Source organism: Myzus persicae, unplaced genomic scaffold (genome assembly GCF_001856785.1).
Source record: "Myzus persicae strain clone G006 unplaced genomic scaffold, MPER_G0061.0, whole genome shotgun sequence".
NCBI lineage: Eukaryota > Metazoa > Arthropoda > Insecta > Hemiptera > Aphididae > Myzus > Myzus persicae.
In genome coordinates, this window is record NW_019104444.1 from 291,254 (window position 1) to 318,136 (window position 26,883).

The 26,883-nt window shown below is 30.1% G+C and overlaps 1 protein-coding gene across 3 annotated transcripts in view; it reads left to right on the forward strand.

Annotated features, from left to right (window-relative positions):
- LOC111042181 (facilitated trehalose transporter Tret1-2 homolog) overlaps nt 1–26,883 on the forward strand; it is a 42,700-nt gene that overhangs the window by 3,987 nt on the left and 11,830 nt on the right. The window contains exons 1-2 of one of the 3 annotated variants that reach the window (XM_022326704.1): nt 9,919–10,118; nt 24,891–25,258. In XM_022326704.1, the coding sequence (XP_022182396.1) occupies nt 10,087–10,118; nt 24,891–25,258 (400 nt within the window). In that variant the 5' untranslated portion in view covers nt 9,919–10,086. Of the gene's footprint in view, nt 1–9,918; nt 10,119–12,826; nt 13,008–24,890; nt 25,259–26,883 lie in introns of those variants that run through there. The other 2 variants (XM_022326705.1, XM_022326702.1) reach the window with 2 other exon arrangements.

A 26,883-nucleotide genomic window follows, 5' to 3' on the forward strand; every position in this document is an offset into this window, starting at 1 on the left:
TCATTAATGGTTTGTCTTGATGAAAAAATCCAAAAAGGATCGCACGTTTTCTATACTCATATATAGTCATATAATTTATCATTGTCAAATCTTATGAAATGCATACAAATTGGGGCCGAGCAACCCCATTGACGTAATTATAGTAATAAATTAAACTATGCTTAATCTCCGTTCTGAAAATCTTGAATATAATGCAACAACATTAATGTGGTGTAATTTCTTTAATTCCATAATAAATACTGCAACTGCAGTGGAAATGATAATGTCAAGTATTGCATAAACTGTAAATCACGTATGCTTGAGATATAATGTTATAATATTGTAAATATTTATTAGAATAAATATAGAAAGGAATTCATCACTTCAGACTGTCGACAACACTTTTAAATAATACAAAGATTGGATTTTTTCCCGTAGACGTCATTCCATTGTAATAGTACGTATAATACATCTATTCTGTATTAACCTGGAATCCTACAGGTGGTATATTTCATCAGTTAAAAAAAAAACCATAATTTTGGTGTGCAAGATTGGGGTGATTTAATAAGAATTATTGTAACAACTTATAAGATTTGAATTTCTATTTTAAATTCTTCTTGATGGTACCCTGCCACAATTATTTGACTCCTGATTCGATTAAAATTAAAAACGTCAACATACTGTTTATTTCGTTTTATTTATACGTAATAGTATCACATGCAAATGTATGTTTCAAAATCGAAAGTGAATTTTTTTTCAGGGTTCTTACATATTTTCAGTCGTACTTACATATTGGCTATTATCGTATCTTGGCAAGAACATTGAAAACATGCGCTAGTGCCATACGCCACATTATTTAGAGCGGTGGATTTGTTTCTATTCTTCACTCTAAACAAAATGCACACAATTGTATTATATACAGAGCAGTCTGTTTAAATCTGATTCATATTATTAACGTTGATGTACATTTTATTTTTTAACCATCCTCCGTCTGCGAATAACATTTTTTTTTTGTTTTATATATTTTATTGGCTAATAGTTAAGTTAATAATGTGTAGTAGTAGTGCTGCTAGTTCACCAACTTTTTTTTACACCTACAAAATGTATTCAATCGGTTTCAACGCATATCGTTAAGTTCGATATTTTCTAGTACGACCAGACACCATTCATGATGTATGACGAGCATAAATTCACCTCATGCTTCTGATTATTTAAGGCATCAGATTTGTATTTAACTTCCAACGAACTACAAAAGTACTGGCATTTGAGCGTTTAATACAGCCTCGAGTAATACATTATAATAATAGCTCTACGTAGTGCCTATAGGTATTTCGTTACACAAACAGACAGACTGCGGTTTATATAAGATAATATGGATTTTTTTCACGTCTATCAGATAATGTTTTGTAATAATTTATATTTTATATTATCAACTCATTTGCATTGCACAGTTCCATATATATACTCGTGTGTATATAAATTCTCGGAATTATGTTACATTGAATTATTAATGTAATAAGAAATGACTAATAGAAAATACGATTGCGTATCGATCCAGAGTTGAAATTTAAATGTTCCACATCGTTGTGTGCATTATATGATAATAAATAATAATAAATTGTGTATTATATGGTATTGATTCATCAATTAATTCAACCATTATTTGTAAGTAATCGAGTTTTTTTTGCATACTGTATTTTCTATATTATGACCCATTCACATATTTTGTTAAACACGGACGACAACAAGGTATCGGGAACTTGCTCTTTCCCTCCTTGGTGTCAGCATATGTTAATAATTTGTTATTGGATGCGAAAATTTTAATATTTTATAGCTCCTACGTTATCGAGAGCAAGTGTGTCGGGAGAGAGAGAAGCGTCAGCTGACGTGGATGAACTGTTGCCGTCGAATTTAAAACGTTTGCATAAGGAACAATGTGTAGGTCAAGAGCCATACGACGATAGCTGTCAACTTTAAAAAAAAACCGTTTATTGGCTAATCTATCGATCCAATTACTGATGCCTGTTATCGCACTCCCTTGTGAAAAACTCCATTATAAGCAACTTCAAGTGTGCCTATACCGAAAACTCGTATTGTACGAGTATATTATAGATATGACAACACAGAACTATTATATTATTATCCAGAACATGTTGTCCGACGTTTGGAAACGATTACATTTTAATGCATATTATTATATTGTTGACTTTTTTAGTAAACGCAGGTAGTGCAAGTTCACAGTTAATTATTCTGACCACAAACAACAACAATAGCAACTTTGACAAGGAAAAAGAAGTCTGTACAAACATAATATTATAAATTATAATATATACTTATATTATACTGCTGTAGTGAATTAAGTTGACGTTCGAAACATTAAATTATTATTATAGTATGGAAAAGGTTAGGTACTATAATATAATATCCTGCTTGCAACAGTTACGTAATAATAATAATAATAATAATAATAATTGTTTTGCTCATAAACGTATTGTATCCGTGTATTCACTAAAAATATACAACGTTACGTGGGTGCATCAGTTCATTTAATTTCAGTATTATTTTTGTTTCTGGGTGTAGGTACACTGAAACAACTATTCATTACAGTCAAGTGCAGTGAGTACACGGTTTTAACGTTCAATTTAATCGTATCGAAAACGCATCGTTTGAGTTCCTATTGCAAAATCTATACTATACAGCGTGACTCTGTTATATGATAATAATATAATATAGGTAGGTATCAATAAAATGAGATAATATTCCAAGACTTTGTACTATTTTAAATCAAACAATTCAGGAGGACTCTACTTTGTGCTTGCAGTACCTAATTTATAGCGTGAAAACATGGTTTTCGAGAGCGAACTTTGTTGAAACTGCGGTAGTACTAAATTACCAAATGTTCATAGAAAAATAGAGGGTAATATTATCCATGCTCCATCTTGTAGATTTTTTGTTTTCTCTGAATTTTAAAGTTTATTTTTTTAATAAAATAATTAATGATGAATAAATAAAGTGCAGATAATTACGTGTTTTCCTTTAAAAACTGTGAACATTTGATGACTTAACAACAGTTCCGGGGGAGAGGGAGTATGGCTGGTTCCAAGACATTATCAGGCGCGGACTGGCTGGGATGCTGGGATGCTACAGCATCCCTTGCCCTAAAATATATTTGCCCCTATCGGTATAAATGTGCCCACCTAAAATTAATCTGAATTTTGAAGGAGAAGGTTAAGATTCTCTGATAAAATCGTAGGTAGATGTAGATCTATTATTTATGTAATAACTAATAAGTAATAACTATAACAATCATAAAGAAAAAAGAATACATTTAAAGTAGGTAGCCAATAAGAAGATAGGTAAATTAGTTTGAGCAGCTTTTTATTTACATTAAATATACTTTCTTAATTTATTATTAACACAATCTTTATAAGAGGAACTTAGCTCTAATTGTTATGGGGCGGTGGTTGGGAGGGGGGGGGGAAATTAATCACAATTTACTGACCCTTAAGTTTGCCGTTGTTTAACCTTGCCTTGCTGTTGTAATTTGGCACCTATTTACATTTTTAACGTATTTACAATATTTTATTAAAACAAAAGAAAATGTTTAAATATTTTATAAATGACCTATTATTTAAAATTTGTTTTATTTGCCCTTTAAATTATGTAGCATCCCGCGCCCTTTTTTACCAGTCCGCGCCTGGACATTATCGACTATGGATTGATTTGTGCAAAAAAAAAAACACTTAGAATATGAGTGTAACCTTCTGAGGAAATTCGTGGTAGAACTACTCGCAATTGCATACGCATACACAATTGACTGCAGTTTGAACAAATTACAATAACTCGTTTTTAAGTTGATGACTTGGGCATTCGAACGAATATAATATGAACTTGAACTATATGTATAACATTTTGTTTTGTATATTGTATGTATTATTTTCTGTTTGTTGCATGCACGTCTTTTTAGTATTATTTTGTTTACTAATATTATAATTTTCGCCTCATCATTTCTAAGAAATGTTTTTTCAAATTCACATTATGCATAGACGATGCACTCCACTATCGACAAAATATATAATTTTCTAGTTAAATTAATAATCACATAAAAACATAATATAGGTTTAAGTCCTTTTTAAATAGGTAAGCGATTCGTCAGCTGCAGCCGAACCGTTTCTGTAAACCAACTTCGTGCGGCTGATAAAATGTTCGCTATGTGTCACAATCGCAAAGCTTATTCCGAAGTATCGATGTTGTCAATCACCGTCACTCCTCTTGAATCTCCGCCTTTGTGTGATTTGTAGTTTCATAATTGCCTAATTGATAACTCGAATAAGAAAACGTGCTTCGCCTAGATAAATATAATTGATTATATTCGATGATTTTGGTTTTTGTTTGATTATCACCCAAAAATATTATTGATTCATAGCGTTGGTTCAGTTTTTTTCTGAAGGACAAAAAACTATTACAATAATATATTATAGAAACCATACTGAGGTACTGCTGCAGGGTGGCCACTATTTTAGTAAACACTACGATTCATATAATTTTCAGTACGACTAACAAAAAGATTTAAGTAGATTAGGTTTCTTTTATAGTAATGCATTCAAATTTCCAAAAAAAAATTTAGTTTACCCATCGATAAACTATTCACATTTTATATTTTATTTTGAATTGACTGATGCAATAGTTAAAATTATAACAAAAAAGCGTGTTTAGTATGAATTTTTTTAATGAGTAAGGGTTGCTACTGTCTTTTTTTTTTAATATGTGCTGTTGGTATTTGGACGAACCGAAAAAAATTGTATAAACACGTAGGTAAGCACTAAAGACAATCACGTAATCTCCCGATGTGAGTGAAATATTTTTAAATGCTCGTCTTACTCACTTTATGCACATCGCATGCATCGAATTATAATTAAATATATTTAGTGTTTAAATTTAAATAACCTACAGCTGCTACTGTCTGATAAGTTAATAGATTTATTTATTTTGAAATGTTAAATTTATATGACTGCTGCGCGAATATTACATGGGTACCTGTTGGTAACTTATACAATATTATTATGCTAATATTATGCTGCGTTTAGTATGTGTTGATACTTTCGTACTACACAAAAAGATATGTTAATCAAGAGGAGACAGATATCTAATTAAGCGTATATTTTAATTGATTGCAGTGTGTACGTAATTAATTTCCTAAGCAAAAAAGGTGTATTTGACGGGAATCATATTGGACAGGTCACAGGTGGGTTTTTTTTTATTAGCGATGCGCATATTATGTATAGATAACTGTTTATTGAATCAAATCTACTAACTAATTTACAAGGAAGTCATTTTTCTTTACTCGTGCCGAGGATATGAAACAAAACTGTGCGCATGTTTACGATTAGTTTTTCCCCTGCTTAGTTAAGTTTAAAAAAAGTAATATATAAACTAAAAATTAAAATAAAAGTAATCCAATGTATTTTTGTAACTTGATCAGGTTAAAGATTAGTGGGTTCAAAAATGTAATTAAACTTGATTGGAAAATGCATTTATTTGACATTTTTGAACCAATAGTTTGATTTGTATAATTTTTCGATTTTGGAACCATGCCTCGAAAACTGAAGTTTTAATAAAACGTTATTACAGGTCCATAAACTGGATCTATTTTGCGAACGATGTGTATTGAACTGATTCATAATTATGATGTTAAAAACCTTGATATCAATTGCTTAAATGTATAAGACTATTATTAACACCACCACGTATAGCTATATATACTATAGTAGACCACGTAAGTCGTTACCACTGTCAATTTGTAATATATGTTTAAATTATTAAAAATTTTTTAGATAATTATTATTAATTAGTTCAATTGATATATAATGATGCCATTTCATGAACATTTGGAAAACAAACTTTAACTGTATAATTCATTATGAATAAAGTTTAAACTCGAAGGGTTTCTGTATATTATAATATTATGTGTAGGTGGGTACTCAATTTTAATTAGATATCTCAATTTACAACTTACATTGTGTCGTCTAAAAAACAAATAAAATCGTCTATTTCTTATAATTATTGTACACTTATTGCTTAAATAATAATTATTCCTTATTTTTAATTTGAATTCACAATATGACAATAATGTTATAAATTGTAACAATGCTTACAGCGCGCGCTTCGATTTAAGTAGGAAAACGTATTATTGTTGAACTGTTGGTTTTAATTAATAATTCGATCTCGCGGAAAATGTGAAAGTTACAACAGTCAGTTTTTCTATTAATAAATCACTAATTAATTTTCAATAACACACGATCATAATAATAATATGTCGAAATGTCGAATGTAACATGTATTTGATGTGTGTACTCGTTATGGCGTATGTTACTTTATCAATTTTAGTTGTTCAGGTACGACGAACCTTGACCCGATCACATTGGAAGCAAAAAACAGCAGTAGAATACAGCTAATATATTCTAATAATGAGTTAATGTTTGGTTGATTATTTATTCTCCATCAATATTATATTATAGTTATTGGTTATCGGATGTAGTACCGAAAGCACTTTTAGAAAGCTCTTTGTCATCGGTTATCTAATTATTCCAAACAATAACATTTTACTCCTAGGGCTATATTTTATATGTATATATTTAAATAGTTAATAATCTGATACTGTACGTGTCCAGAAAAATAAATGGCAGTATAATAATAATATTACGTATTATTGTATAGAGACATAATTTAGATTTTTGACTGTCGTACCTAACGACAAAAATTTACTTTGAAAAGATGTATAAAAAAGAAAATCTAAATTATTTACATCTGACATTATCGATAGGGCTCTAAAGGCATTTCAAATATTCAAAACTATACTCACACAGTGACAGTGGGTTCATAATATTATATTATTAAAGTTCCGATCATAGTGTTTATTATAAGTATAATATAATATTTAGAGTAATTAACCTAACATTGTGTGTTCATCTTTATTTCGCAAGAAAAAAAACTATAATTTTTGATCGAAAAGCGAATTAATATTATACTCCTTATAATTATTGGTGTATTTCAAATCCTAGTTTAGTTGCATGTTTAATATCGTACGAGAAAAATCAACTAATTGATGATAAACTGAGCTGGGTACTCCTTCACTATACCCCTCCTCCTCCTACCATCATACTCCATAAGTCGGTCAGTATTGAATGAGTGAAACGGACTTAATTTTATCCCGATCGTGGAATAAATAATAAAATCAAAATGTTCATGGACAGAATATTTATTAGATATTTTTATTCATTCTTGGACGGGGCGAGTTGTAGTTTACTTGTACTCTCTTCCTCGCAGGAATCGAAACTTGTTTTCTCTTAAATAATATTAATTTTCAGTTCATGGCATTGTATATACCGTACGTTTAAATTATTAGCATTGTTCTTGGTGACTGTTGAGGCGAAAACATTAGTACACATTTTGCTGCTTATATAGTGCAACATAAATATCGAGCGCTGCTGATTTTCATTATTATTTTGCATAGGTCTGCACATAAGAAGTCTTTGATTTAAAAATTAAAAATACTAAATAATGTATTATTAATTAGCAATATTTAATTAAAATCAAAAAATTAGTCATCATAATTTCAATCCTTTTAAATAATTTAAAGACCGCAGCTTGCCTACATAAGTCTTTTTAACTTCCTTATCTATTGCGACATATTATACAAACCCACAATATTTTTTTTCAATAAATAATAGTTAATTCATTCATTAACATTGAATATGTAATAATATGTTCATACTTCATACCTACATACAAGTTTCAAAAAATATATAAGTTACTATTAATTGTTTTAGCAGTGATCCATTTAGGTACAGCTAGTGTAGGTACACTGCAGTTCACTCAAAGTAGCAGATAATTACATCATAATAAATTGTGAACTATGTACTTAAATATTTTTAGACTTTCGTATTTTAAATAAATTACCGAAAATTGTATACAAATATTCATTGGTAAACATTTAATATAGGCATTATGTACACAATGCATTTATGTAACATCTGTCATTAGCATACATTATTTTACTTTGAAATAAATTAACTATCAATTGCATACAGGTATAGTTGCAGTTAATTATGCACGTATCTATAAGTTGTTTAATTTGTGGAAAACAAATAACGAAACAGCTTATAAGTTTATTTAATTTCTTAAATAAACAAAATAAAAAGAGATATACTTGTAATACCTACTATAAACATAAGCATATTCAATTTAAATATTTGTAAAATGTTTTTGTTCTCAACCTGTTTGAATTCTTAGTTCGTATGGTTCACAGTTTATAAATAGAATTTCACAAGCTTAGATTATATTATTTAATTAACAACTTTTATCATTATTATTATTATTATTATAACTATTTATCTAGTGAGATAAACCTACTTTGCATGGTTTGATAACATTTACCAAGATAAACAACCTCCCACCTAATTGCACAAACGACCTTTCCACAATACTATAGTAGCTGTTAATAAAAATAATGATTTGTTTAAAACCCAGAAGCGAAATGTCTTATAAAAAATGAATGCGTAGCATATTATAGTTTATGCACCCCACCTCCTGACGTAACATGTATTAATATCACAGTAATATATAGTTCCATGTATTTTATGTAAAACGGATTGGTAGGTATTGCCATAGACAAACGTATTACAATAGTATAAAGGTAAAATACTGAGTATTTGATATAACCTGTAAGCTGTTACAATTTTGTGTATTTCTAACGATTCACAACAATATTTTTATAATATTAAGATCAAGTTATCATTAAAACAATTTATTTATTTGATGGTTTGTTCGTGTCATGGAATTTTAAGCACTCGACTTAATGTTTTAACACTACGTAGGTACTATATAATAGCGAATTATCTGATACAACGGACTACGCTATTTCCTAATTAATTGTGAGATAAGATACAGAAACTATATGACTAAACATCGCTTCACGCCTACACCAAACCACTAGTAATATTAGTACAATTTAATTTTTTTAATATAATAAATAATTTTTACATACAACATTCGTGTAACTTTAATATTATTATGTTATCTATAGTCTTGAATGATTTAATATTAGGTAGACGAGGTACAACCATGGTATTAATGTATTATACGGAAAATAAAATAAGAGTGTAACGATTTGCTTCCAAACTCTTATCTCTCAAATGCCAATAATATAATACACTCGTAAGATGTACCTACTTAAACTCACAGAGGCGAAAACTCTTACACTTGCACATTTGCAGAAACGTTCATATCATTGAATATTATTAATAATATAATCAGTAGCCATGTAATTTTTCATATTTTTTTAAATAGATTTTTTGTTATTGTCTGATGACCTTTAGTCTTATTAATAACTTTTAAGGTTTCATTAAATGGTTAGAAAAAGCGTGCGTACAGTTTGTTGTCTAATAACGACTCTCGTGGCCATAATTTGAAATCGTAATATAACAATATGAATTAAAAACTATAACATCTGAACAGCATAGTAGTTTATTACAATATAATGTAGGTATATTTTGAATTTAAATATTAAAGTACATTATTTTTCTAAGCTATTCGCCTGTTTATTCAGTAACATCTTCTAGATCTAGAGTGTCTCTAAAACGCGTGATTGATTAAAATATGTTTTTTTTTTAAAGTAACCGCCATCGATTTGCCGTTAAGCTAATGTCGATTTCGTCGAAACCGCATTGATAATATTACTACAATACAGACGTAACCCTAGGTATCGATTAACTGTATTATTCGCTTTAGGTATTTAGAAGTGAACAGATAGGTAGACACCTAGATAGGTTGGCACCTGTAATAAAATATCTCTACACGCCGAATTATGTAGGTAGCAATGGACTTATTACGATTTAAATCATTATCAAACTAATCAGTATTAGTCGTTAAGTCATTAAGTACGGTAATTAGTTCGGTGGTTCTGACAACGAGTGGTTACTAAGTGTATTTCGTTTTTTACTTGCTGTGTGAATGTAAAAATCACCAACATCCCAAACGAAATTGATGTGTTCTTTTTGGAATTTTCACATAAATTATTGGGGTCGCAAGAAGTCGTCGATTACTTAAATGATCAGTTCAAGTCTGCGGACAGTTTTGAAGTAAGCGTTTGGTTAACATTAACGGTAATAATATTAATAAGTTAGCAATTAGCAGTTCTTTGGAGTGCGACAAACCACGATGTTATGGTTTTTTTTTTCAGAAAATACTTCCTTTGAATCGCAAATGTAGGTGAGCAGCACCATAGTAATATTATGAACCCGATTGACGTATTTTATATTTTACGCGTATTACATGTAACGAACTGCATAAATTAAAAACGGATTGCGATGTAAGTCGTGAAAAAATCGTAAATTAATTACCACAGTGTAAATGATAAATTCAAAAACGAAAATTCATAATACTATTTTTGTGCATAACAATGTCGTCCTACACGTATTTTATGTTACTATATCGTGTTTACTGCTTATTAGTTATTATGATTACCGAAACAATTGTGTTGCATATTATTTTATAAGGTATACATTTTCTGCCATAGGAATTTACACTAGTAATTCGATAAATGTATAATTTTTCAACTCAAATATGTACGTGAAACAAGTATAAGTTTTCCGTTCCTTATCGTACGAGACCAACAGGTGTATCTAAATTTATTAGAGTACCTATACAGTGGTTTTAGGTTTTAGATACGTACCGCTTTTAAGGAGTTCAGTATAGGCAAATTTCCAAGTTTTTTGCTATCAATATGTCTTATGTATGCTCATTTGATTGTAAGTGTGTGTGAATGTAGTTTAGAAAAAAAAATATAGTTTAACCCTCCTCCACGTGACATATATCTATGGCAGAGTAAGTAATATTGTTCGCTAAGAATCAAGTATAGGTACTTTTTGTCCTTCCCGCTGACAATTAACTAATGCGACAAGAATTCTGTGAATTCTGAAAAAAATGTTTAAATTAATTATTAAGTTTACTTTACTGAGATCGATCATCCCACTTTTATGACGTTTTTTTCAATTACGGATAGTGAATCTTTTAAAAACCTTCAATTTTTACACTTTAATGTTCAAATTTAAGGGGTAAGTTGGAGTCCAAATTTTAAAAAGTTGTATGATTGATCTTCAGAGGACTTCCTCGTGTATTCAAATGTTCTTATATTTCTTATATATTGTTATACTAATTATATTGTGTACAACACATTAAGTACAAATGTAGTACATAACTATTATTATGTAAATCGATTTGATTGGTTCGCCTATCGGCAATTACGATGGTCGCCATGTATCTTGGGTAGAATAACATATTAGGTTTAAGGCGCTGTGTATGTAATATTAAAAATGCATTATTGTAATTTTATTTTATTTAATCACGTAGAGTGGGCAAAACTGTTTTTTTTTTAAATAAATATTTTGATTTTCGTGTGATAACTATTTATTATCATGGAGGTTTGTTATAATGGGCTTGAAATGTTTGAATGTATAATGGTACAATCAAAATTACGAAGTAACATAATGAGTACATTTTTCGGCTATAAAATATATAGTAGTAACACTAGTAACTAGTAGTCATAATTCGAAAGATTGAGAAATGTCTTTCGAAATGTTTTTGAGGAACCTGCATACACCAGTATAATATTAATTTTGGTACTTTTCATGCAGCTACCACATGCTATACCAAGTGATTCAGTTGTGTTTACACTAATTATTTCGAAAAGTATTAACTTTTTTGAAAATATTCTTTTTATAATGTAACTTGATGTCATATCAAAACAACATTTCTGAAAATAATGTATATTTTTTTTTATCATAATCGTTTTTGCAGATTTTTACTTTTTTGAATGATGCTATATATTTTTAATTTCATATCCCAAAGCAGAATAGTATTCAGAGTATTTAAATGTATAAATATCAAATTTCGGACAATTAGTTCAATAGTTATCACTTATAAGCATTTTAAGTTTAGATGAAGGAAGTAGAGTGGTACAGGGGTATCCCACACATTTTTGTCCACTGCTCCGCTCATCTAAACCATATATACTTATGATAATACTTATGATGTACTTAGATAAAATTTGATTTTTTAGATTGAAATACTCTGAATAAAAATGTGCTCAGGAATATGAAATGAAAAATGTACAGTGTCATACAAAACAGTAAAAATAATGATATGTGTACAATGTACATTGTACAATGTACATCCATATTATACATATTCATATCCATATACCTATCTATGTTAATTTTATAATAATTTATTGTACGTTGTACGTTCCCGTGTACAGAGTCGTGGCAGTCATCTAGTACCTACGGTCGCAGTTCGTCACGAGTTTAATATAATAGTAAATATTATTTTGATATCATATTTTCGAATAAAACGTGTACTGTGTGGTGTTTATAATTTTTGAATCACGATCGTTAAGGTTTTTCTTTTTCTACGTTTTCTACGTTTTCGCCACTTCAATCGATATTTTCTTATTATATTCATTCGTGTTATCACCGTTCACGGCAACAGGTATAGGTAAACGCAAATCGTTATACATTACTATCGCAATATTATATTATTATTATTATGACGCCGTTTACGGCTTCTAAATTACCCAATGACCAATGCACACAATCATGGTGGGGGCATTTGCTTGAAAATGCTCGAGTTTGTGTGTATGTATGTGTGTGTGTGTGTGTGTGTGTGTGTGTGTGTGTGTGTGTGCGTGTGTATATCTCTGTATTTGTCTGCTCGAGTGCGCGCGCTTATTTCTACTGCAGGGTGAACCGGTGGGGTCAGAATCGGTCGACTCGGCGGTGGTCGCGGCGCCAAGCCCCTTCTCATGTACTATGTCTGGCCGAACGTACCGATATTGGTTAACGTAGTTGTCTTTATTTTCCCACTCGCGTATTTCGTACTTCCAAATAATAATAAGTGAATCGTATTAATATCGTTATACCGATTATATTCCATTTTATAAAACCCGTTCGTCGACATCGCCTTTAACAACCGTAAGTTTTAAATTTACAAATTTTGTTATCTCTTAACGCTACGAATATTATGCAGCTGACGTTTGGTTAGGTACGCGGACTCGTTTTGAAAGGAGAAACCACGTGTGTACTTGTAATATTCATACTGTATGTTGGTTATGTCTTTTAATCTTTTCCGGACACACCTGACACCTATATATTTGAAAAAAAAACATTGAATTATTATATATTACTATTATATTTTAATGCAAGTGGTTCATCATAATAATATAACGCTATAATAGTACGTATCGTTGTTTAATAATTTTTGAAATATTTATAACCCTATATAAATGTGCAATAAAGAGTCTCAAATCGATGTAACATAAAAATAAAAAACGTATTTCGAATAATCACAGTGAAAAAAAAGGAAATCCTTTAAGTCGTAATTATTATGTAGTATATACCCACGGGTGTCGTAAGTCTTATGTCGAGTGTCCGACTACTCTCAACTGCAGGTCATGCGTTTTTAATGACATTAATAAAATTCGCGTTTGACGTTCGTCTCCCCTCGGGCGTCGTCGTCGTTGCCGTTTCATGTCCCGAGGGGCCTATTGAAAAAATCCAGGATATCGTGCCTCGTTTACCACCCCGATGTTTACTCCGCGTATAATGTGTGACACGGAAATCCCACTCATCCCCGTGGAATTAGGTCCGAATTGATGGGCACTGACAGGACGTTTAATTCGTACGACCACTATGACAATTATTGATGGACGTGTACCAGTGAATAACAATGTATAATCGGACACTAGTCCGGAGCTTATAGAAAAAAACCATTTAGGGGATGGCATTGTGTCGGGTTGGTGGGATTATATATTTGTCGTGCGTTTTAGTTGATATAAATGCGTCTATAGGCTTTACTCATTAGTAGCCAGGAGGTACTAATGTTTAGTCTAAAATATCATAGATTAAATACATAAATACATAAATACATTACAAAGTTAAGATAATACGGTAATGTAAGCTTATATATGATAAAGACATAAAATAAACATAACAATATTTTCTTGTCCGTAGTAACTACTAACTATATATAGTAAGAATATCACTTACCAAGTCACTGCAGGGTCTGTTATACTGTTTCTTGATGGGGTTCCGATTATAGTGAAATAATTTGTACTCGTGGGTGTGCACGAATGACATTAATATACTATGTGCAACCCATTTTTTAAGCATACAGTCGAAAGTTATAAACAATGTTCGAGATAACTAAAAACGTGTGTTGATTGGTCGGCTACTGCAATCATCCATATAGTATATACGTCAATGTTTATATAAATAGGTACCTACAATTAATTATTGTCACAAGCGTTTGACGTCAATATCATCACAATATAGTATTTTGGTCTAGATTAATTAAAATTATTAGTAATTAAAAAATATTGCTGCGCTAGCGTAATATAATTATTGCTTATGTTTTACACTCTGCGCAGGGCGTCTCCCGGGCTCTCAGAAATCTATTAAATTTTTGGTTTTTATAATGACGTATTATTGTTTTTAGATTTAAGTTGGCAATTATAATGCATACGATATACGTAGGTATATATATATATAATATATATCATGTAATTTACTGATACTCGTATACAAAATATGTTCACTTTACCTGCCAGAATCAGCAGTGCATGTTCAAAGGTCTTATAATAAACAAACAAATAAATCCAACGAGGACGGTATTTTTGGGTGTGTTATTAAGACTTACCAGAATACAAAAAGGTTTTGTGCACATCGTGTTCGATCCCTATAGGTTGAAAGTTGGGTCAAATATTTGACATTTTCACCGATCACATTTTGTTATTCGGTATTTATAAGAACATAAATTATAATAATAATTTTTAATTTATTTTTTTGTTTTCACAATATTCCCAGTTGCAGTTATTTTCGAAGAACTGAAAATATTTTACTAATTTTTAAACTCTATTTAATTTTTTTTTCGTTGTGTTTCGCTACATTGCACATTGGGGTGAATTGTTTGCATAATACTTATCCTCATGTAACATAATTTATTGTATTAACATGGTTTGTTGAACATTTTATTTTGTCTTGATTGGAAGAATTTTAAAAGTCTGTTTGGAAATTAATTTTTTTGACTATAGGTACCTATTCGAGTTTGAATTACGGATGAATCATAAATGTCTCTATTCTTTTAACATATTTGTTTCATACTTGTTTTGATCATAACTTTGATTTATGATATTGGCTATTAGGTAAGCTTTTACTAATTTTATGTTCAATAATATTACAGATTTATCGTAAATAGTTGTACTAAGCTTGATTACTCAAAGATTAGACTTCCCATATTATGTTATCGTATATTGGTATACCTATTCGTTTAGATTACACAATTACATAATATAAGCCTTGTATAAACTAATAAATGTCAACACATAACATTATAACTTATTAACTTAGTAAAGATTTAATAGTATGTATAAAATATTTAAAGACTAAATTCGATTTTCTTTTAGAAGTCAATAATCTTTAGATGTTAATTTAAGGGAAAGATAAATCGGCAAAGAAGGATTTCTCCTGTTTCTCCTGAAATAAGCACTGTTTCATCAAAACTTCTAAATTTCAAATAGATAGCACTGAAAATTTAACAACGCAACAATATTACAGGCCAAAATCAACAGGTGTAATTAAAAAAAAACAACCATTTTTTAAAATGTAAAAATAAATCCTACTATGAGCCATATATAATACATAATTATGACTAAATATATTATTATAAGTATAATAATAAATGTGATCATAGACAACATAGTGTTTAAACTAGCTGTTTTGCCTTTTGCATTACACTCATAACTTGTAAGACAAGTGATGTACGTACATTATTATATTTATTTATCATCGTCTATTCATATATCTTCATAAAAATAAATAATAATAGTACGATTTACGACATTTGGGACACAACAACCATGCGGAGTGTAACACAACAATAACAACGAGTTGTAAAATTCTTGGCGAGTGCCTATTAGATTCAAGATAGTACACGAGACAAACAAATACGCAATATACCTACGTACGTATTGTACCTTAGCAGAAAAACATATTTTATAATGTTCTTATACTTGTTTTGGTTCTTAGGTTTCGTTTATGCAAAATAGTACCGATGCTATACATGCGATATACAATACATTTACACGAAAGCGGTTATGTGAAACATTACGCTGTGTAATAATATAATGTATATCTGGTGTCCGTGGCTTATCTGAAATGAAAATTATTCAAAGCGATTCTGAACGAGATACACATAATATTATATAGATACTGAATGTAGTACAATATAGTTGGTAGAAAAAAAAATTTAACACATGCCTACACTTCAGCTGCCCTGTACCCAAAATATTAATAATAATAAGAGACTGCGAGAGCAATGGACATTTTTTTAGAGTTTTTAAATTTTTTGTTAGTAAACAATTCTTTATTGGGGAAAATTGCTTTTGAAAATAAAGTATGTAAACCTATAGTACGAATATTACCTGGAAAATTCGAGGGTAGGGGCACGCGGTGCCATAGGCGCACATTCAGTCTTTAACTTGGGAGTGCTAAAATGTTTGACCACAATGTGACCCGTTGGGGGCTTTGCCCCATCGCCCTTTATACGCCTATACGGTAATACACACGAGGCATAAATTAATATAATTTCAAATAAAATTATGAATTGAAGCAGTAAAACGTATGTAAAAAAATTGAAGCAGTGAACCTGATTTTCAATAAAGTATATTTTTTTGACAAAATATTTAACCAATTACCTATTACAACTACTATTGCATTCTCCGATGAGCAAGGGATGCATCTAAATTTTCACTACTTTCATAATTTTTGTTTTTTGTTTGTTTTTTTCAATTTAAAATGTACTAAACATATTTGAACAGGAAATATATGTCCGTGGCATTAGTGCATTACCCATACGAACTGGAATAAACCCATTCTTATAAACGTAAAACTACACTTGAAACAATATTTTTAACTCAAAATAATAAGGGGGAAGTGCTAATTAAGGCCTAATTGGGACACACACCCCCTTATGTGCGCCAATCGGCAGCATGCCACACACCGGCGACACCCCATGCGGGCACCCTGGATTATAGCAAAACACTCCAGGAAAGCATATATATTATTATGTATAATATTACCATCAATGTCGGTCCGCCAAAAGATGTCGTACTTGGTTTTTCGTTTTAATGCTCGAAAAGTATTTTTTTGGTATATTTAATCGATAATTACTGTGCACAATAATATAGTAAACGTATTGTGGCTCTCGGTCGAGTGATATTCAATGAGGTTCAATTGTGATGATATAATTGTTATTGTTCATCTACGGACTAATGCAATACACACAACCGCGTTTCATTCTAGCCAATCGTTTAAAATTCACTCTACGTCTGTACTTAATTTATAGGTATATTGTGTATTATAATGTACCACTGACATTGAATTCAATTGAAATTGCCAAGATCGTTTTCGCATTTATAAATAATTCACCACGTTGAGATAAAAAAATATAATCTTAATTCAAAGTTGTACCTCCGTATATTATATTATTATAATAGTAAACGGATCACGTGCGTCAATGAGTTTAAAATTTATTTCATAATTATGCGTTATGCGTTGTGGTTACAAGTTACAGATAAAGTCACAAATAATATAAACATAGGGCTAGACATACGCCGTATAGACACATATAGCCTTTAAAAGACCATCAAATTTCAATTTAATTTTACTTTCCAGTGGTTGTGTTATACTGTTATTTGTTCTTTAACACTCATTATTTTATGGTATTTTTATAACACACTATAAAATACGTTATTAGAATGTACGAATGGTTATATGAATGGTGCTGTTTTATTCGATAGAATCGGGCGATAATGCGATATTGTCATTATGATGAATTGTTCGACTATCTTGATCCGATAACTATTCAACAAATATCGTTGAGTTTAAAGCGTTCAAGTGGTATACAGACACACATAAAAGTATTTTTTTTCTTGTAAAAATCATAAATATTACCCATTATATAGCTATAGGTAATTTTTTTCAATATTACGATTATTTTTCGGTTTTTATATTATAATAATAATATGTCAGTATAAACTGTTCAGTGTTTTACACGCATAAAGATTTTTAGACTGCGTGGTTGGTCATGAACAGCTATTGTTTTAATTTCTGGTTGTGTTTGTTGTAAAATGTAAAACTTGTATAATAGGTAATTGCCATGATTTACAAATTACAATTCAAATAATATGAATGATTATAAAAAGCGTATAAAATTCCTTGGTGTTATTATAAAAATAGTTTAGATAAGAGAGCGATAGCAATAAAAAAATCGGTTTATTTTCGAGAAGTTTATTAGTTTTTTATTGAGTATTCTTACATTATTTATCTTATAAAAATATATAATCGTCCAAAAATGTTGTAATAATTTTTCTGTCATATTTTTACTACGGTTGTTAGACGATAAAAGGTAATGTAATGGTAAATATTTCAAACTAATCGTGCACATTGCATTTTAAATGCAATTCATCGTTTTTTCTTATAAAAGTATCTAATAAAAAAAGCCTTTTACTTTTTTATATTATGAGCAAAGATTTTAATATATTGGTTTTACAATGATATTATGTGCATAACTATTATTTTTGTTTTTGTGTCTTATGAGTTACGATACCTTCGGGTAGAAAAAATGATTCAATCTTACATTTTGAGAGTGGTTTTTGGTAACAAATTAGATCTAGTTGGTACTTAAAAATTTGGATGTTTAAACGAAAACTAACTATTTTAGATATTTTGTTCTAGTATACTAAAAATAGTATTTGTTTTATTCGACTTGGAACATTTTGCCATTATGGTACATCTATTATTATTTATTATATACACATCGTCATTTTCAAAAATCTTCAGATTAATTTTCAGCTTCTACGGCACGTTGTTTTTGGCTTATAATTTCATAACAGCTATTAATTTTAATTAATATTAGAATAATTATACTAGGTACTTAAGTAGTATGATATTCGATTTGTTTATGTCAAAGTTAGTTCACCCTGTATTACCAATAGAAAAACAAATTACAAATACCAATAGAAAAATATATTCTCCGTCTCCACCAGGAATCATTTTTCGTAAGCGATATTTATCCTTGAATTCAAACTTAACTCATATATTACAGTGATCTATACTCAAGAACGAGGTAGAATTGACACCTACTATACAGCAGAGTGGCTTGCCCGGTTTATAATAGTTAATATACATAATATATAATTTCATATTTTTAGTCCTTCTGTATGTATTAAACATCATGTTTAATGTATAAGGTTGTGCACAATTTCCTTAAGAGGACGCTTCACTCGCATGCGTTATTGTCTCCGTCATACATAGCAAATTACACGTTCGGAGTAATCCATTTATCTGTTTTTTTTTTTTTTATTAGACTGAATTGATCAATCATAAAATTTAAAAGTAAGAATATTAACTAGCGAATCTCATAGGTTTTATTTTATATTATAGTTCGTATCAAGTTATGCGAGCATTTTAAAATTGTAAATTGTTTGTACATTTTATATGCTGATAATGCGATTTAAAATTAAAATATAAAATTAAACTTATGCGATATTCACTAAAATATATATTCTTACTTTTAAATTTGATGATACGTCAAATACTAAGTATTTAGTCTAATATTAAGCATAACAGAGCTAAATGGATTGTTCAGAACGTATACAATTTGCCATATTATTCGTTTGTATGACCGAGTAAACACACGCTTCCTATTAAGTCTTTTACATCGTTATTCATTAGACCCATTAAAACTGTACCTACTCAGAAATATAATAGGCCTGTATGGTTATTTATTCTTGACCGATTTGCATTATTGATGTATAAATATTAAATCGATACTTTATCTACTAATAATAACCCATTTGTATAATTATTATTTATGTGAAATTATATTTGGTCTATACTTTGAACTCTAACTATAATTTGATAAATCATTGAGTTAAATAAAAACGATGATCCGATCTGTTTAAGTCGCCAGACACTTGCTGTTTCTACTCCGTTACCCACATTTATATTATCTTTATAAATTTACTACATCAAAACGTGTGAAGAGTGTTTAATGAAAATCCAACAATCAAATATATACCAATGCAATACAACTGATACGTCAGATTCCTCGATTAATCAGAACTTTTAATTTTTAAACATGCAAATACATATTAAAAATACGTACTTTCTGATAGGTAATATAATAATTAATAATACATTTATTGATTATTAATTTTTATTATTCTTTTATGATAGCAATTCAAACGAGTCGTAATCTATCGAAAATAGTTGGCTTAATTCATTCACAGAATATACACGAAAAAATAGAAATATTATAACGTGGTAGCTAGTCCATTTCTGTCAAAAATGAGTTTTCAACCAAATGCTTTTGACGGTGATAAACATGGTGGGAAAGTCCCATCTGCATACACACATTATCTTAGTACACACTTAGTATAGGTACAATCGTATGGTAAATTTCTTCCAATCAGTATTCATTATTTATTGTTAAAATATTTATTATAAATTATTTAATATGGCGTCATGCATATTAAAGTTGCTGCGGTATCTTTAATATAAAAGCTATAAACTAACGATAATTTATACAATTTATCAGTATATAGTAAATATTTAAATACTTTTGAAAAAATTGAGTTATATAATAGTCGTATTGACGTAAAATATTCTTCCAACGTGTAATAAATGAACAATAAAACCGTTTTAATTATTATTAAAACTGAATTTTAATCTCTGCGTACACAATATCTATATTGGGCAATAATATTGTTCAATCTTAAAGGTACCAATTTATCGGAGAATGTGCGTATTACAGACAATTTTTAGGGATATTTTTGATAAATCAATATCATTGCTACGATATTCGGAAAGTATTTCGAAATATTTCGACGTGAACTACGAAAAAATCGGTATCTAAACATCTGAATAATATGATGCGCCTTGTGACCGAGTTCTAATTTACGTCACCTGACGATCACGTTTCCAATCTACACTACAGTATAACTTATATGTCAATACTTATTAATTACTAATCGTAGGTGTAAATTAATAAATAAATACATTTCAGTTAGAAATTGGAGCAACAATTTTTTTTCAACAGATCATTCTAAACCACGGGCTACGCTTGCTGCGATTTGTGTTGATATGATATTAATTATTATAATTTCCTCGAAAATCGCGAGGACCGACAGTCATCTTGCCTCGTAAGGTTCCACGAACGGTCCGGAAATTCGGAATTTTCCCAGTAAATATACACGGCGAACAAGTAATAATGGTGCTTGTCGCTTGCGTAATAGACTGCTAATTGCCAACGCTGTAATTAATACCTACGTGATTCCTGTACATATTTGGATATTTCCACGGCATACTTATACGATCACTGTTTATAGTTGTTCTGTCACGATAAGCAGCGGAACACAGTAGAGCACAAAAAGAGTGCAAAATATTTGCTCTGGGCTTTCCGCCGGTGTTTTTTTTTTACAGCCATCTTCGACCGACCTCATCCGCGTTAAAATTATAAAGCCAATCTGCCAAAACATGTATCGGAGATTCATGGAATTCCGTGCTGACGGCGGCCTCGGTCACTTTACCTGTCGCAAACGCATGTGCAATATCGCATTGCAATTATTATCGTCGACCATTACGGTTTACGATTTCCATAACCGTACGACGGATGCAGTTTACATCTGGAACACAATGTTATGGTGTTGTTAAAGTCGTGGTTTTCCGGTATCCGCACTTTTAAAATGTATATACACGTACCTACCTATAATATAATATTTAGTGATATAATAATATTAACGATGATATTTACTTAATACTTTGTGGCGATCGAATATTGGCTCCAAACGCTGGAGGAGGAGCGGAAAAACTTTTAGTGTTCTATCAAATCAAAGTGTAGTTTGTATTATTCGATAGGCAGTGGTGGATCTAGGATTTTTTTTTGATTGGGGGGGGGGGATATTTTTTTACAATAGTACATATTTTTATAAAAACACTTATTTTAGTATTATAATGGTATTTTAAAATATATTATTAATTACAATGTATTAAAAAATAAGTGTACGCACATAAAAAAGTATAAAATATAAAAATATTTCTGTATAAAAAAAACATAATTAATAGTAGTGTTTCATTAACAAAATTCTAAATGCCCCGAATGTTGTTTTCCAAACAAATCTATAACTTTTTCTGATTTTATATCAATTTAATGATGAATATTTAATAATGATAATCAGAAACCTGGACTTTCGTGATTATAAGTTTTACGTCTCAGTTATATTCTTACTCATCTTATGGGCCATGGGGGGGGGGATTATTATGATCCTCCAACGATGTGGTTCGGTCTTAAAGGTTGAACCTTAAGAACCCCTTAAAAAACGATCACAAGAAGAGTTGTTTTAATATACATTTTGGTCGGAAACACCCTTGTTAATACTTTATTATAAAAAAACTTGAAAAATGCAATATAACATATATCGTAAACACCCTTGTTAATACTTTATTATAAAAAAACTTGAAAAATGCAATATAACATATATCGTAAACATACTCGTATTTAATTTACTCCATTGAGTGGGTCTCAGGCATGACCTGTATAAGAATCACAGAATAATTCAATAACATAACTGCGGATGCCGTTCACCGTGATACGCTCAACAGTTTGTTAGGACTGTCTACGAACTATATCAAACCAGAATATCGTGTAACACAATATCACTTATGAGCACAACATTAAACAATATCATAAACGGTATTATTTGCGTGTTTCTGCATTTATTTTCTTTTTTATGTACCTATTATGATTTTCATTCTCTACATTTTTCATATTTTAATATATCCGAATAGTAATATTATTAATAGGTACACTTAACTTTTCCACCACGTGACCCTGCACGGTCAAGTTTAACGACCACCGGCGATTGACAATTAAAAACAATTATTTAAAATTCTGTCTAAAATATAAGTTAAAAATAAATAAACTTTTTCTAGTGAAAAACATTATAAATAGATACAGGGATAAATTCTTTACACGTGCAATTGCCCTACCGATTAATCCGACGTATTTACGATGTGTACCTAAATTAATGACATCTGAATCGTGTCGCATACCCCGACACAATTAAAATACACTCAAAATGCTTATTGCAGTTTTTTTAAACTTAATTGGAAAATAGAAAACAAAATGCATATTTTTTAAACTTGAGATTTTCTTTTTAGAAAATACTTAGATCATAGATATGCTTTAGTAGAAATTGTACGCTATGAAATTATAAGTACCCAAATATACCTACCTAACAATATATTCTTTTAGTTATAATAAAATTAAATTTACCTCAAAATGTATTTATTTTTTCTCTTATTTTAAAATATGTAGGTACTACATTTTAAAGGTACATTTATTAATTTGTGTTTAAAAATTATTGTTGTTTACAGAAACATTTATTTATTTACGAGTATAGTGTTATTTTCATCATTATTACGTAGGGTTTGATTACTAAAATATTTAAGTATTTATTGTATCATTGTTCACAAAATAAACTATACAGCTCCGAAAGAGCGTTGACACGAAATTTTACTGAACTTCAAATAACATTTATTTATAGTATGTGTGGTGTGTATATTCCCTTGTACATACACGTGGCCTGTACTGGGCTATCATGTGCCTATATATATATAAATAGTATATACTATACTTACATACGACCAATCGATGTAGAGTGTTGCTGCGTAGTATAGTCGTATAATATTATGTCTACATAGAAAAAACTAATCGAATGGTCCTCTCTGTATTTTTTCAAATAATAAGTAAACTAGGAAGTCACTATGCTGTATAGATGTTTTGAGTGTAAGTTGTCTTTGACTAGGTTATTATATATAGCAGTCATTGTATCATATCGGATGGGTTAAATTTGATTCAAATGTTAAATCATTGCATACGAACTGGAGAAACAGAGTGTATTACAATTTCTAAGGACATATTATAATCACCAAAAATTGCATTTAATTTATTTTAATGATATCATATTTAGATGTATTATTTTTATTAACTTCAGTCAATACCGACCGCAAACAAATTTCAAACAGTTAAGTTTTGATTGATTGTAGTTTGCTTAAATTAAAAGGATCTTTTTACAGTTTTTCACTTGGTTTAACATTTTTACGCGCTGTTAGTAATGAAGTATTATGAATTCATATATCTATGTCATAAATAACACATTTATATGATGCGTCATTTAAATAATGATAGGCTTAACTTATACGAATTTAGCTTTTATAATCAGTAATCGGTATAATCGTTTTAATTACACTCTGATAATTACCTTGATTTTTAGTTTGTGAAATGATTTGTTTTTTATTCGAATCTGGGTACGCTGCAGGTGGATTTAAAAAGCACGAAACGCCAACTAATAAACGTTAAATGTTAATCACTTTTATTGTCTCTCAAATGTGGATTAGTAATTAGTAATTACCATTAATGGTATGCTCAGTGTATAGGAAATGTCAATTAGTAATTTAGTAGCCATTATTAACTTTTTTCAAAATCTTAATTACCGAATGGAAATCTTAAGAATGTGTATACTTGCTCCACTAGCGTTGTATTATCTGCTGTTCAAAAAATCGTAGTTTTGGCTCATTTTTCCGGTCGAAATACCGTCAAATTATTGTTACGTTACGCGCATTCTAATAATATTACAATATTATAATATTATCATAATATTACATTTAATCGTAGCAAATCGCATTCCTCCCGGAGTATGACATTAATATTAATATATTTTTCGTCGCACGATATAGGAAACCGCCGAAGCCGCAACCCCAGCAGACACACCGGTTGAATCTGACCGGAGGCGGCGGTCCCCCCCGGAGGAAGACGTCTGGTTACGCGCGGCCACAGTTCGCCGGTCCCATGGAGTTGGAGACGTTGATGGAGGAAGGGGCTTCGCCCGGCCCAGGTAGCCGAGAAGGCGACGCGCTGACGGCGGACGACGGCACTCGTGCATCGCTCTCCAACGGGGACAAAGCTCCGCATCGTCATCGACAACAACAACAACAACAACCACCACCACAACAAGGACAAGAACAACTCAACTCGGCCGCCGCCATGAAATCCAATGCCGAGCGTCCGAGCAGCTCGCTCAACCTTTACCTGGCTGCATGCACGGGTAAGCGCTACGATTTAATAACAATGATATAGGTGTATGTTTATAATATTTATATGTTATTATTTGGTATCTATTAATTCTATTACGTGTAGAAAGGGTCGAGCTTGTATTTTTTTCCGTATCATTTTCATGATGGGCTCTTCTTCGGCAGATCTCTTGATTTTTCACACAGCTGGGTTTTCGATGCTTTCCGTCATTATTTTAAAATTCCGAAGGCATAACTATTTTTAGTTTATTTTAGATTCATTTATTGGAATACGACGTCGAAGATAGTTCAAAATATTTAAAATTAAAATAAACACATCCGATTTTTAGGCTAAAAAAAAATTCTCAATTATTATTTATATTAATATTTATAAGTATAGTTTCTATACTATGAAATATTACATTCCGCTTTAGAGAGGTTTCAAATATTAAACTTATATTATAATATTTTTCCGAAATAAAACATTGTTGGTAACAAAAAATTATATAGCTCCGACAGCAATTTAGAGACATTTTAATTTTATACTCCTCTCACTATTTACATTCTGTTTGAAGTCAATAAATATTATACGGGCTGATATTTCCTACCAATTAAATGAATAATTAGTAAAAAAAATCAACTCGTTAAAAAGTGGATATGATTTTATGAGCAGTAGCTCATGCTGATCTAGAGATGGAATTAAAAACAAAATATAATATTAGTATAACTAAACTCGGGTCGTCAAACGCGTTGTAAAGAACTTCGTACGATACAATTGGTTGGTGTTCCAAAATATAAGTTTTTTTGTGAATTCATCTCGTTCGTAATACATTATATTATTCTTGTTGTTGAATGAGAAAAAAATAATCTCTAGCATTTAATCATTTGACCCTATGGTTTTTTAATACCATTTTTTTTATTCTTAACTATATGTATAAGTACGATATTGTGTTCATGTTAAGGTAAAACAAAATAGTCGGTGCGGAACGTTTCTGGTTGGGTCATTATTTCAAACATATACAAAACGAATTGGTTTCTCAATATAAACGGTTAACTTTCTTTTTGTTCGTTCTCAAATTGTTTTGTTTTATTTATCGGTAAAAAACTAAATAATTATATTATATTATATTAATTCAATGCAAGCAGTGACGATAAGATATGAGATTTTATTTTTCAATTAAATTCTTTCTACTTTAGTTGATCAGCCGTCGAAAAGATGTAAAACTCTAAATCACATATTATAATGTAAAAATATTATTGAAACATTATAGCTATTAACTAATATATGGATGTAGAATGGTAAGCTCTGCAGTGTTTTAAATTATGTTTGTATGTACCATCATAAATTATGCATCTTGATCGGAAACATTTATCTTTCTTTTTATATGCGTTTAGCTCATGGAAAGGAATGTACTGCAAATAACATAGACTTGCATAGTTGCATTAAATCGAAATAAATAATATATATTTTCAATTTTTTATAATTTAGTAATAATGATAATATTTTCAACAACACGTATAGATACACAAAAACTTAATAATATATCTCATTGTTTATAATGATTTATATGTAGGATTTATAAATCTGTGGAACGACATTATTTCAAAACGTGACTGTTAAATTACAATTTGTACCCGACCGATTCGACTATAACTGTTG